This window comes from Vulpes lagopus, chromosome 11, assembly GCF_018345385.1.
Source record: "Vulpes lagopus strain Blue_001 chromosome 11, ASM1834538v1, whole genome shotgun sequence".
NCBI classification, from domain to species: domain Eukaryota; kingdom Metazoa; phylum Chordata; class Mammalia; order Carnivora; family Canidae; genus Vulpes; species Vulpes lagopus.
The window spans coordinates 86139769-86152221 of NC_054834.1; the positions used below are offsets into that span (position 1 = coordinate 86139769).

The window sequence follows — 12453 nt, forward strand, 5'->3', positions numbered from 1 at the left end:
ATTTAAGTTTAATGATAATAAAAAAATGTCTAATGATAAAGCCTTATATTTTGAAATATTTATTTTTAGGGCTTATATAGAGAAGACTTTCCAGGATCTAAAAGAAGAATTTCATAGAATATGCATGCTAGCAAAAGCACAAAAAGACCACTTAAGCAAACTTAATGTACCAGCCACTGCAACTGGTAAGGTTTGATTTAACACACAGTAATATTAATTTGATTGATTTAAATTTATTTCTTTTGATTGGAAAAATATTTCTAAATGCTTATTAAGTGCTAAGGGTCACAATTTGTGCCTCCTACCACTTATAATGGGTAAGTGCTATCTAAGTTCTGTACTGTATTACATTATCTAATGATTGGCCTTCTCTCTTTATTGTGTGTGGGACTATATAGAGTGAATTGAGTGATGTAATTACGAATCTTCTTAATGAGAAGTCCCACCTTGGAAAAAGTACAAAATAAATACAGGAAATACCTCTCAAAGTCTTCAGTTGTTATTTGGGAGTTTAATTAAACATTAATTCATAAGTTAGTAAGCAACCTTGAAGTTGTACTACCAAATATGAGCTAAGTAAAATTATAACACCAGTTTTTTAACTTCTGCTTGAAAGTTGATTGAACGCTATGGATAGATTTTTATAATTTGGTTCAAGAAGTAAACATTTCACATTTCATGAGGCCAGTTCTATTGGAGATGCAAAGTACAAATTTAGTATAAAATATAACTTAAAATGAACATCTGTTTTATAGATGTGTTAGAGTTTGTTTTTTAAAACCTTTACCCTTTCCTAAAACCCCAGACTGGGGTTTGCTTCAGTAGTTTCATATGAATAGCACGGGATTGAATCTGGCTACTAGGCACTTCTGTAAACAAAGGAAAGGTAAACTGATCATTTAAAATGATAAATTCCCCTTTACCCTTGTGATTTGAGATATTCTGCATACAATTCCCAGGAGATGTGATTTACAGTTTTCACTCTGAAAGATGTTGCAGCAGTGCTAATACCCCTTTAATTAAAGATCACTTTCCACTTCTAACAGCTCTTATATCTAGGCTACTTAGAAATCCTTTTACAGTGTAAATTCACTTTTTGCCTACTACTACCATTTTATTTTCAGAAAAGGTACACAATGTGGTAGAGAAACAATACAATCTGTATAGATAGACATCATTTATTTCTTTTCCTCCCTCCCTTCAACCTCCCCCAAAATAACTGATTCTTTCACCTGAATTTTTGTTATTTTCATGAGAAATTGTTCTTTTGTGTAGCCTAAAGGCACTAAGTCCTTCTGAAGTAAAAGAATTATTTTCATTTAAAATGTACTAGCTATAGAGATGTAATGCATAGAATTCATCAACGCGATTTTTGTAACATCAGCATCTTATCAAAACATTGTAATGGTGATATATTCATTGTTATACAGAGAACCTACCCCATTATCAATGGCTTAATACTTTGACCATTTTTAAATTGCGCAGGTCTAAATCTGAGTATGTATCTGTCAACTAGAACACTAAGTGTTTAACTTCAATTTCTTCCCCACCAAAACTGCTTCCTAACATTTTTTGTGTGTGTTTTATATTAAATGTGTCATAAATAATAATACAAGATTATTCTTGAAATATTTTAGATCTGTTGTCCAGCAACTTCGGTGAAGTTGTCCTGGGTCCAGACAAAAACCAAAATATTAAGTATTATTCTGGTAGTAGTAGGTCAAAAAGAAAAAGAAAGGTGTTTTGGAAAAAGATGCCTGTTCAGACTTTTTAAGGATGGATGTTATATTGAATAAAAATATCAAGAAGCTATTTCAAATGTGATTTGCATAATACAGCTGAAAAGAGTATATTTAGTGTTATTGTCCCCATGTTATTTTTTTTTGTGAAAATTCAACTTTTAGATAAATATATAATTCATGGAAAATTGCTGAGTTGGTAGAAATGTACATTCCCTTTTTCTTTTTTTCTTCTCATTCACTTACAGCAATAGCCTTGAGAAGAGATAAAGATAAGATGTATGGTTAAGCAAATGTGGCTTCATAAAAAGTATTATTTGATGCATAAAGGAGGATCTTTTTTCAGAGGAGATCAAGAGAGTAGAATATAGGATTGCAGATTACAAACAACCACATCAGATCTTTTTCTTTTGTCAGTATACAAGGTAATTAAGCTAGAAGTAGTCTAAATGGACAGCCTGTACTTAAAATTTGGAAATCTAAAAATGTTTCTCATTTTGCTTTTTTTCCTTGCAAAAATAAATGTTCTTGAAATAAACAAAATAGAAAAGCAATTTGCTCCACCTGATTATGTTTCTCAGTATAGTGTCAGAATGACAAGTGCTTTTAGGCACCTCGTTAAAATCTTTTTTTTTTTTTTTTGATAGTAACTCATTGCTTAAACAGATTAATTCAGAAAATTATTTTAATGTGGCTGAGGTATGCCCACTAGCTATACAAAAACAAAATACCTGCCTTTTTTTTTTTTAGCTGTTTTGAGTTTTGTAGATTTTGTTCACAAGGGGAATAGATCAACTACTGGGAAAAAAAAAATTCAGAACACATTTCTATCATTTTGGGGAGTCTTCTATATATATAGGAACCAGCATGTTTGATTTAGCATAATGGTTCAGAGCACAGGCTCTAGAATTAAGTTGCCTGGGTTCCAGTGCCAGATCTACCACCCATTGATTAGCCTTGGAAGTAACCTCTTCATGTCTCTGTTTCTTCACAAGTACAGTGGGGATAATATAGTGCCTACCATATGATTATTTTAAGTAGGAAATGAATTAAGGCACAAACAATGGTATTAACAGTGCATGGCACATAGAAGTGCTATTATAATAGTTGTCATTAGCAGCAGCAGCAGCAGCAGCAGCAGCAGCTTCTTCATCATCTCCCTGTTCTGCTTGTGAGGATCATTTTGATAAGCATTTCCTCCTCACATGTTATAGAATTTGGTTACCTCAACAGTTGATTTTCCTGATTTGATTTTTGCAGTTAGCAAATGTCACCTACAAAGAAAGTAGTATTTCCTAGAATTTCTAGCTACTGTTAAGTCTACTATCAGGAAAAATGACTACAGTTAATGGACTTTAAGATACCTTCAAGGACAAAGAAATCCTGCCAGATAATTGAGCTTGGTCTCAATTGAGACCACTCCTAGTCACAGACAAATTATCTAGCGAATGTACATTACTAAGCTCTGTTGGGAACAGAATACAAATTCATTTAGAATATATTTATTGAGGGCATACTATCTGCCAGGCACTAGATAGGGGACTCGGATTAAGTGGGAAACAAAACACAGTTGAAGATCTTAAGAAACCTACTTTAATGGGAGACTATTCTGTCTCCCACTTGCAAATACAATGCAAAGTGTTTAACCCTCAAGGCCCAAGAGTTATGCCTAAACCAGTCTTGGGGAGCCAGGAGTGCTATCCAGAGAAATTAATGTCTATGCCAAGAAATGAGGGGCAAATAAAGTTAGGTAAAGATTAGCAGAGAGGACACTTCAGGCAGTCTGCACAGTGTGTGCAAAGGCCCAAAGACAGGAGAACATGGCTATTTTGGAGAACTGTACAAAGTTCACCACCATTATAGTTGTGGTGAAAGGTGAGACTGTGGAGAGGTGACCAGGGGCCAGACACGAACAGTTTTATATGACTTTTCTGAGGGGTGAAGCTTTGGAGAGCCATGAGAAGATTTTATTGGGAAGGTAACATGACCAGATTTGTATTTTAGAAAGAAAATAGGGAGCAGTGTAGAGAATGGATTGGACATGATCTAAATTTAAAGGCAAAGAAGCAGTTCAGTACCATTAAGATAAGATGCTACGTACTAAAGAGAGGTAGTAGGTATATACGGAGGTAAACCAAAGAAGTTGGTTGCACTGTACTACCATCATGTCTAAGCAGAAAATACCTTCTGTCGGAATGTGCTGTGGCAAAAGATGGAAAGGTGTCATGAGACTGTAAAGACTAGAGAGAAAGGAACTGATATTTGTTAAGTGCCTACTAAGCCGGACAGACATTGTTGTACAGGGTACTCTCTGTTTAAATTGGTGTCCTTGGGAAAGTCTCCTATTGTGAAGGCACTTCTCTGAGGACCTTTTTAAAGTGCTGGTTTTTAAAAATTTCTACCTTTTGTCTGTTTAATGAAAATCACATATTACCAATCTCCAACCTTATGGTCGTCTTAGGTAAGATTGCAGAAGCACAATTTAGCTTTTTCTAATGTCTCGGGATCATCAACATGGAGACTGTTTTGATCATTGTTTTTATGCATTGAGAAATGTAGCCCTTATTGGCACTATCCCAGACTATAGTGTTTTCTGAGTTCTTATATGTGCTTTTTTGTTTTTCTTGTCTCCTCTCATGCTTTTAGCTCTTGTTGATATCTATATCTGTCTTCAACAACTCCCATCCCTACCTTTTAATTTGCTGTTTCTAACCAGCTCCGAGCTAGGGAAATATCATCAAGCTTGTTAGAATAAATCTAAAAAGAGAATAAGAGCAAAATGCAAGTATCTGTGGGCCTTTTGGCTCTAATTCTGACTCAGAAGCTCTATTTACTTACTTTCTAGCTTTTGCCTGTGTCCTAGAGAGCTGAATTTGTTCTAGAGAGCTGAATTTGTTAGATAAACAGCTTCCAGTTAAATGAGCTGCAGAGGCCATGGTATCTACCTGTATCTACCGACTAGCTATATATAAAGGCTATATATAAAATGAAAGAATTATGTATTCACATACAGTTTTCTGAACACGCATCCCAAAATTTCCTCCTTCTTGCCTCTGCTGTCTTCTTTCTCCCCAACCCCCACCACTACTACTCCCTCACATGGATTACTCAGAGTACACAATGGCTAAATTGATTGGTGATATACTTTGTAACACAGTGGTATTAGGGGTAATAAATGGCCTGATTCATGTAGATTCTTAACCTGTATAATATTATATATGCCTAGTAAGGATTTTCCTTTTTAACAACTTATTTGTCTAAGCAAGCTCACAGTTGCAGCTTCCATTACTGACAAAATGTTTAAATGTATACACTACAAGCAAATGTTTTTTGAGCATAGAGCAGTATAACTGTGAACAAGATGCAAAGCTTACAGCACAAGACCTAGGAAAAGACAAAGTAGTTTAACTGTGACTAATAAACTACATTCCAGTTCACCCACTAGAGACTGTTAATATTCCTGTGGAAGATGATAGCAAATGTAAAAAATCCTAGTTGTCTTCAGTTGCTATGAAAACTAATAGAAAAAATAATATTCATCTGTCCAAAGCTCATTGAACATTCAGATTTTTAAGAATGATTGGAATGCAACTGTTTTCCTTTTGTGCTCTTTTCCCTGCAGAAACACAGTGCTCTCTTCCTATACAGTGTACGGATAAAACAGATAAACAAGAAGCGCTATTTAAGCCTCAGGCTAAAGATGATATAAATAGAGGTGCACCGTGCGTCACATCTGTCACACCGAGAGGACTGGGCCGAGATGAGGAAGATACCTCTTTTGAATCACTTTCTAAATTCAATGTCAAGTTTCCACCTACGGACAATGACTCTACTTTCTTACATAGTACTCCAGAAAGACCCAACATCCTTGGTCCTGTCGTAACTGAGACATCATGTCATGATAAATTTAATAAGGAGTTCAGAGACAACCCGGGAAACTTTGTTAAAACAGAAGAAACTTTATTTCAAATTCAGGGAATTGACCCCATAGCATCAGCTATACAAAATCTTAAAACAACTGACAAAACAAAACCCTCCAATCTTGTAAACACGTGTATCAGGACATCTCTGGATAGAGTTCTGTGTTTGCCACCTGGAAACCATAATGCATTATATGTAAATACATTACTACTTCAGGACCCATCTGATGTACCTTTTGCTTCATTTGATTCTCCGGGAAAAGCTATCCGAGGACCACAGCAGGTAACCGTTTTGCATTAACAAATATATTATGTGTGAAGACACATTTTGCCATACATGCACAGATATGCATCCTTTTTAGGTTATCAGACATCCTGTTTTAAACTAATGACTAGCTACAGTTAAGGACTTTAATTAAAAAGCTAAGCCCTATAATAAATGTCATGAAATTTTAGAAGCTCAATATGGTTAAGCTCTATCATAAAGTACCTTAAAATGTAGGGCACATTTTAAAATACATGGTAGCTTTATCCATACCTAGTGTATGTCATTTTCTTAGTGCCTTATTCAAAGCTTTTTACTCAGCATCAGTGTTACAGTAGGATCCTTTGTTAAATTTCATACTGTGAAACAAATGGCATTTTTTTATTGAAAAGTTTGTCATTTTCCTCTTTACAAGAATACATGTTTTTCCTAAGTAAATGATTGCATCGTATACTCCTATTTATCAAAACAAGTAAACTGTCTTTCATCTAATACTTCCATTACATTCTCAGTTATACAGTACGTAGATCCGCAGGGTTTGGTTTTGGTTTCTAATCTGGCAATGAACATGCAGCCTAATATATTTTTCAAATAGTCTCTGCATATGTATGATTTTAATCAAACACTTCAATGTTTCTAAAGCTTGAAGACTACTTACAGCCCCCAGTCCATAGTTACTCTCATTTATCCAGGTTCTATCAGAGATAATGATGCTTTTAGTTTAAAAAAAAAAAAAAAATGCCTGAAAGCAAGTGAAAAATATATAATTGTTACAGTAAGCAGAAGCTTGTGAAAATACACAATGGTGTAAATATCTATATAATTTGCACACATTTGTGTAATTTCTCTTTGCCTTGAGATACTTATTTTTAAAAATCCAACAACTTGATGAATAGCCTTTGCCTTTCTAAGTACTGGTATAGGTTACAGACTTCTAAATCAGCATACAAAGGAGGCAGTAGTCAAGCTGTGGTATATTTTGGTAGTGGGAAAAACTAGGCATCTCTGACAATAAGCTTTAATTATAAATTCACTTGTGTTCTACATTGTGCCTTATTTCACATCATAGTCCCAGTATAGTTATTACTAAATGAAACAAATTAAACAATTTCTTTTATTGCAAGTAGAATTCCTGTGGAGCTGTAAAGTGCATCAGTTCTAATGCTTGTTACTTTTTTCCCCCATTATATCTCTTGCTTGTTCTTTTACTAGTTAGTCTGTACATTCATGTTTCAGTAGATGGCACCCTGCATTGTGCATTTGCTTTCTATGCTACAGCAAGGGAAACAGCTGGTATGTGATTACAACTTGATGGAAAAGTATTCAGCTTAAAAAATGCAGAAGAATTGGTGTTGAGCTGTCACAAGACATGGGGCATAAGGTTAGATAATTGATATTTTGGCAGAAAAGGCAAAGAAATTAGTTTGTTTTGAAGGCCATGTTGCAGTTTAGGATTGAAAGAATATTTCTTAAAATTTTAAGAACATTTTGCCATTTTATTTGTATTAATAAAACTAGTATGATAAATACAAAATTCTTGAATTGTTGATAATGACAAAGAAGTGAAAAATTTGGGTTACATATTTCAGATTTTTATTTTATATCAGTCACTACTTCTTAATACCTTTTTTATACATTCAGCTATCATAACAAAGCCTAAAATATATCTGCTTATTTTTACTGTGTATGATTTTCTTTTCTTCCTACTTTTGCTGAGTCAGTGAGTGGGGTCCCAACTGAATTCTATGAAAAGATCAAATCTGAACCAGTAACTCCTAATAGAGAATGATAAACATGGACTTTGAAGATAAATTGGCAGTAGAAGGTTGGCTTACCAAATTTAGAAGCTAAATTGCTTCTAAGCTTATTTCTCCCTATTTTATAGATCTTAATAAGAATTACCTTTAACGGAACAATCTTTTATTTATATCCATATCAGTTTCCCATGAAAGTGATCATTTTAATCACTTGTACTTCTTGTTTAAACTGAAAACAGTAAAATTTAAATCTGGTTAACTCTAACTTATTTTTGCTTGTTTCTCACAGTTATCACGGCTTTTAATCCTATTTTCTAAAGAAAATTATCTTACCCCAAATTTTAAAATATTTTAAATATTACTATTTTTGTGATAAAATTGTCACTTCTTAAAAAGGGAATTGAGTCGATGTTATTAGAAGCCTCTGTTCTGATATTTGAATGTATCTCGGTGCCTAGCAGACTCTGTATATTTACACCAACTGTACACAGCTGTCCAGTAAAGTGTTTTTAAGAAGACAGTGATGTTGTGAAACTCAATTGCTTCAGTTAGTAATACACTTGTTTATTGTAAATGATTGGTTAACTAGAATGGGAGATTGGTTAAGGGAATGAAAACTAACACTGTATCAGGTGTTGAACTAGGCTGTTATTTTAAAAACACATTAGTCATAGGAGGCCAAAGGGGTCTCTTTATTTAAATTGAGTTTTTGAGGTAATTCTTCTCAAAGTATCAGAAATTAGCTGTGTGAAGGTAATTTACCTGTGTCAAGGTATACAAGAAAGTGAATTTTTTTTTTAAAGATTTTATTTATTTATTTATGAGAGACACAGAGAGAGAGGCAGAGACACAGGCAGAGAGAGAAGCAGGCTCCTCACAGGGAGCCCGATGCGGGACTCCATCCCGGGACTCCAGGACCATGCCCTGGGCGGAAGGCAGGCACTAAACTGCTGAGCCATCCAGGGATCCCCGTGAATTTTTTTAAATAATTTGGTTTATAATATTCTAGAAAATAAGATCGTCAACAAGCATTTATTGAGCACCTACTATTGAACTAAATGCTTTTTCTTGCCCTGCTAGATTTTTTAGAATAAATGCAGTATTTCCAGAGTATTTATGTGTTGCTTATAATGGAGATAGTCCCTTTGAATTTTTCATACTTCTTTAATTAGGCAGCTATTGACAAGTATTCAGTCACAAGAAAGAGTAAAGAAGGCAAAACTATGCAGTATATATAGCAAGAGCAAAATAAGTCAAAAGAATGCATCTTATGTTAGATTTGTTGAATGATTAAAATTTTGAGGTTTCAAAAAACAACTGATCAGTGGAATTTGTTTAGTACTTTAAAAATTCTTTCACCAAAACCACACTATTCCTATATGTTTTATTCATTGTGTATTTGCTTATAAGTAGCGAAATTTAAATGGCTCTTGATCAGAATGCATGTTTACACACATCATGTCTAGTGTACTGTGTATTAATAAGAGCCCTCTAACTTAAGGTTTCTGTTGGAAAATAGTAAAGAGAGATTTTAATTTTTAAAAAGTCTTATTGACTGTTCCAAAAACTACTGCCATTATGATAACAGGCATTAAAATTTGCTGATGGTAAAACTGGAAAATCTTTGACTAGATGAAGATAAAGCGCATGTATGTGTTTTCAGTGACTCTTAATCAAAGTTCAGCTGTGCCCTTAATGAAACGAGAATGGAGTCCTGTCTTCATGCTAATGCTATGGAAAGGTACTTTGCTTTCCTGTGAGGGAATTTTGTGTTTATGCGCATACCCCGTGCAGAAAACCCTGCATTTGAAATTCACTGTAAGTTGATTGTAAGTACAAATAACAGAAGATGTTTTTGTTTGTTTCCTGCAGCCCATTTGGAAGCCCTTTCCTAATCAAGACAGTGACTTATCTTCGGTCCTGGGTGGCAGGGGCTCAGAGCTGCCTATCCCTCGGGTCTGTGAATTCTGTCAAGCGGTTTTCCCACCATCCATTACATCCAGGGGGGATTTCCTGCGGCACTTGAACTCCCACTTTAATGGGGAGACTTAAGATGCACTTGGAAGACAGGTCTGTGGGATGAGTCTATGTGATCATCCAGGTCTGGGTGATGGTCTTGGGTTTGTAATACTTGATTGCAAACTTAGTTCAAGATCATTTAGTGAAAAATAGCTATGAATTTTTTTTCTAACCTTGCATTGTAACTTTCTTCTCTTTTGAAAGATCATTCTGTACGAAGCTGTAGTTCATTGTATTCATGTTTACAGTGTTTATTGCCTTAATTTATGTTTGTTTCAAACGTCTAAGCTTATTGCTTGGATTTCTAGTTAGATCTGTTGAATTTGGTGATGTCAAATGTTTATGGGGTTTTTCACCTAAAATTAGGTTATTTATGCTATAGGCGATTTTATTTTATTTTTTTTTAATAAACCTGTAATACAGAACAGCAGACAACATAAATGCCTAGGTAAATGCCAAACCTAAGACATTTGTTGCCCAGGGATAAAATCACTGGTTAGAATTATTTAAATACTTTAGATTGTTTTGTTAAATAATGTACATGGTTTTAAATTTTGTTATGTATATAGCTACATGATGAAATTAGTTAAATATTTAAAAAGTTACTTATGTTGTGATCTTTACATGTGTTCTTTGTTCTTGAGTGAAAAAAATAAAGAAATAAATAACATTTAGGGGAAGTTTATAACATTCATGTTTTTTAATGGTAGAAGGGTGATATCAGATCTGGTGACATTTAATTACGATCACTTTGAATTTAGAAATTAATTTTCAAACTAAACTTGCTAAAGAAACACATTTTAATTTCCGGGGAGCAAATTTAAAAAGCCCTATAAGGAGTATCCACATTTATTGATTGACTTGTAAGTGTTTACATTGTTCAGAAATTTGTGGTTCATTGTCAGCAGCCTGACTGATGGCCACTGGAAGACGTTTGAGAGGATACCAAATCCGACGGCTGCAAAATATTCTTTAAAATAAGGTGTCTCTTAAATTTTTCTTCCCTGTGGTGCTTGTTTTCAGGTTTCCCTTTGCCTCCGATTTTTAAAACTCTTTGAGGCATGGCTTCCATTTTATAAAGTGAACATTGATTTGCAGCTTTCAAAACAGGAATTTAAGCCTTCTTTGGAGGAAATGTTTTTAAAAATTGGAGGGTTTTAGGATGGGGGAATCTGAGAGGCCCCTGTGCCCCAGTAAAAAGCCTTATTAACTCGTGAAAGAATGAAAATGGTGCCTCGACTTCTCAGGGTGCCAAGCACATCACATTGACATCTTCCTCACCAAGGTGACAGCGATTATTAGGTATTCACTGTGAAGGGTTCTGAGACCCGGACTTCTCCATTGCCCCTGGGGCTGAATGGAAATACCTGGACGATTATCCGAGCCTCGCCCCACGTCGCACCCACAGCCTCCCCTGTCACTCCACGCACACGCACACACGATTAAAAAGAAAAACTTCTCCGCCTGTGCCACCCAGAATATGCCACTGTACCTATCTCGCGCACGGGGGTTCTTTTTCCTTGTCCTTTTCTAGAAGAGAGAGCCCCTCTCACACAGTTGACACCTACTAGCCTGCTGACAACCAAAGGAGAGTCTAGCCCAGAAAGTGGCTCAAAGCAAGGTGTCGTCCCGGGCCGGGCGCCGCCGCACTGTCCCCCTCCGCCACGGTTAGGGCGAGCGGGCAGGGCTCCGGCTCCCCGGGACGGCCCCCCCGCCCCCCGCCCGGAGCGCCGCCCAGCCCGCCCCGCAGGGCCGCGTCGTGCGGGCCGCGTGCCGGCAGCTGCTGAGCGGGGCCGGCAGGAACAGCTCCCAGGTGAGGCTGCGCGCGCGGAACGCCGAGCCTGAGCGAGCCGCCCCCGCCGCGCCGAGGCAGTTGTGAGCGGGACGCCTGAGAAGTGGGAGGTGACTGTCCCCGGGAGGGCCCCCGGCGCAGCCTCCCCGGAGCCGCGGCTGCTGCCAGCGGGGACATCTGCTTCCTTACGCTGCAGCCCGGCGCTCCCCGCCCCCTCAGCCGGGCGCGCGGGTCCGCTCGCGGAGGGCGGCGGGCTGCAGCAAGCTGGGGAGCTCTCCACCCCCGAGGCCCCTCCTTTTCCTTTTTTTTTCCTTCTTCACATCTTTTAACCTTCAAGGTAAAGACTCTATAAACACGGGAGGCTGCGCGTCCGCCGCTCCCAGGCCCGCCTGGCGCTCGCGGCTCGGGTGCCGGCCTGGCCCGGCTGCCCCTCCCCGCGGCCTCGGCTCGGCGGCCCCCGGCGGCTGCGGGCGGGGGCTGCCGGGGGCGGGGGGGCAGGGGCGCCTGGGGGCAGGAACGGGCGCCTCCCCACCCCCCGCGACGCCTCCCGGCCGGGTGTTCCCCGCAAGACTGCGAGGCCGCCGCGACGCCCGCAGACACCCTGCGCGCCGGGCGGACGCCGCGGAGGCCTCGTCCGAAGGGGGACCCGGGTGGCATTTAAACTAATAATTAATAAATAAATAAATAAATAAATAAATAAATAAATAAAAAGGGGGGGTGGGGTGGGGAGGGAAGCAGAAGTCGGGAAGAAAAGAGAAAAGCAGCAGGCTGATTACGAGGTGTCAAAACTGCCAGGAGCAAGAAGGTGATAGCAATCAGGGGTGAGAAGAGTGCGGCATTCGTGCGGGGCAACTAATTATCCGTCTCATTTGAGAAGAGCAGCATTTGAGGCAGCAGCGTTCGCCTGCTGAACGGTGACAGATTGGCGCGGAGGAGAGGGGAGGTGTTAAAACAATGGAGC

The 12453-nt window shown here is 38.1% G+C and overlaps 1 protein-coding gene across 6 annotated transcripts in view; it reads left to right on the forward strand.

The window, feature by feature from the left end:
* The window catches only part of TANK (TRAF family member associated NFKB activator), a 94029-nt gene extending 83659 nt beyond the window's left edge, over positions 1-10370 (forward strand). For all 6 annotated transcript variants that reach the window (XM_041773913.1, XM_041773914.1, XM_041773912.1 and 3 more), the window contains 3 exons: positions 70-185; positions 5362-5942; positions 9554-10370. In XM_041773913.1, the coding sequence (XP_041629847.1) occupies positions 70-185; positions 5362-5942; positions 9554-9733 (877 nt within the window). In that variant the 3' untranslated portion in view covers positions 9734-10370. The remainder of the gene's footprint in view (positions 1-69; positions 186-5361; positions 5943-9553) is intronic.
* The last annotated feature ends 2083 nt before the right edge of the window (positions 10371-12453 follow it).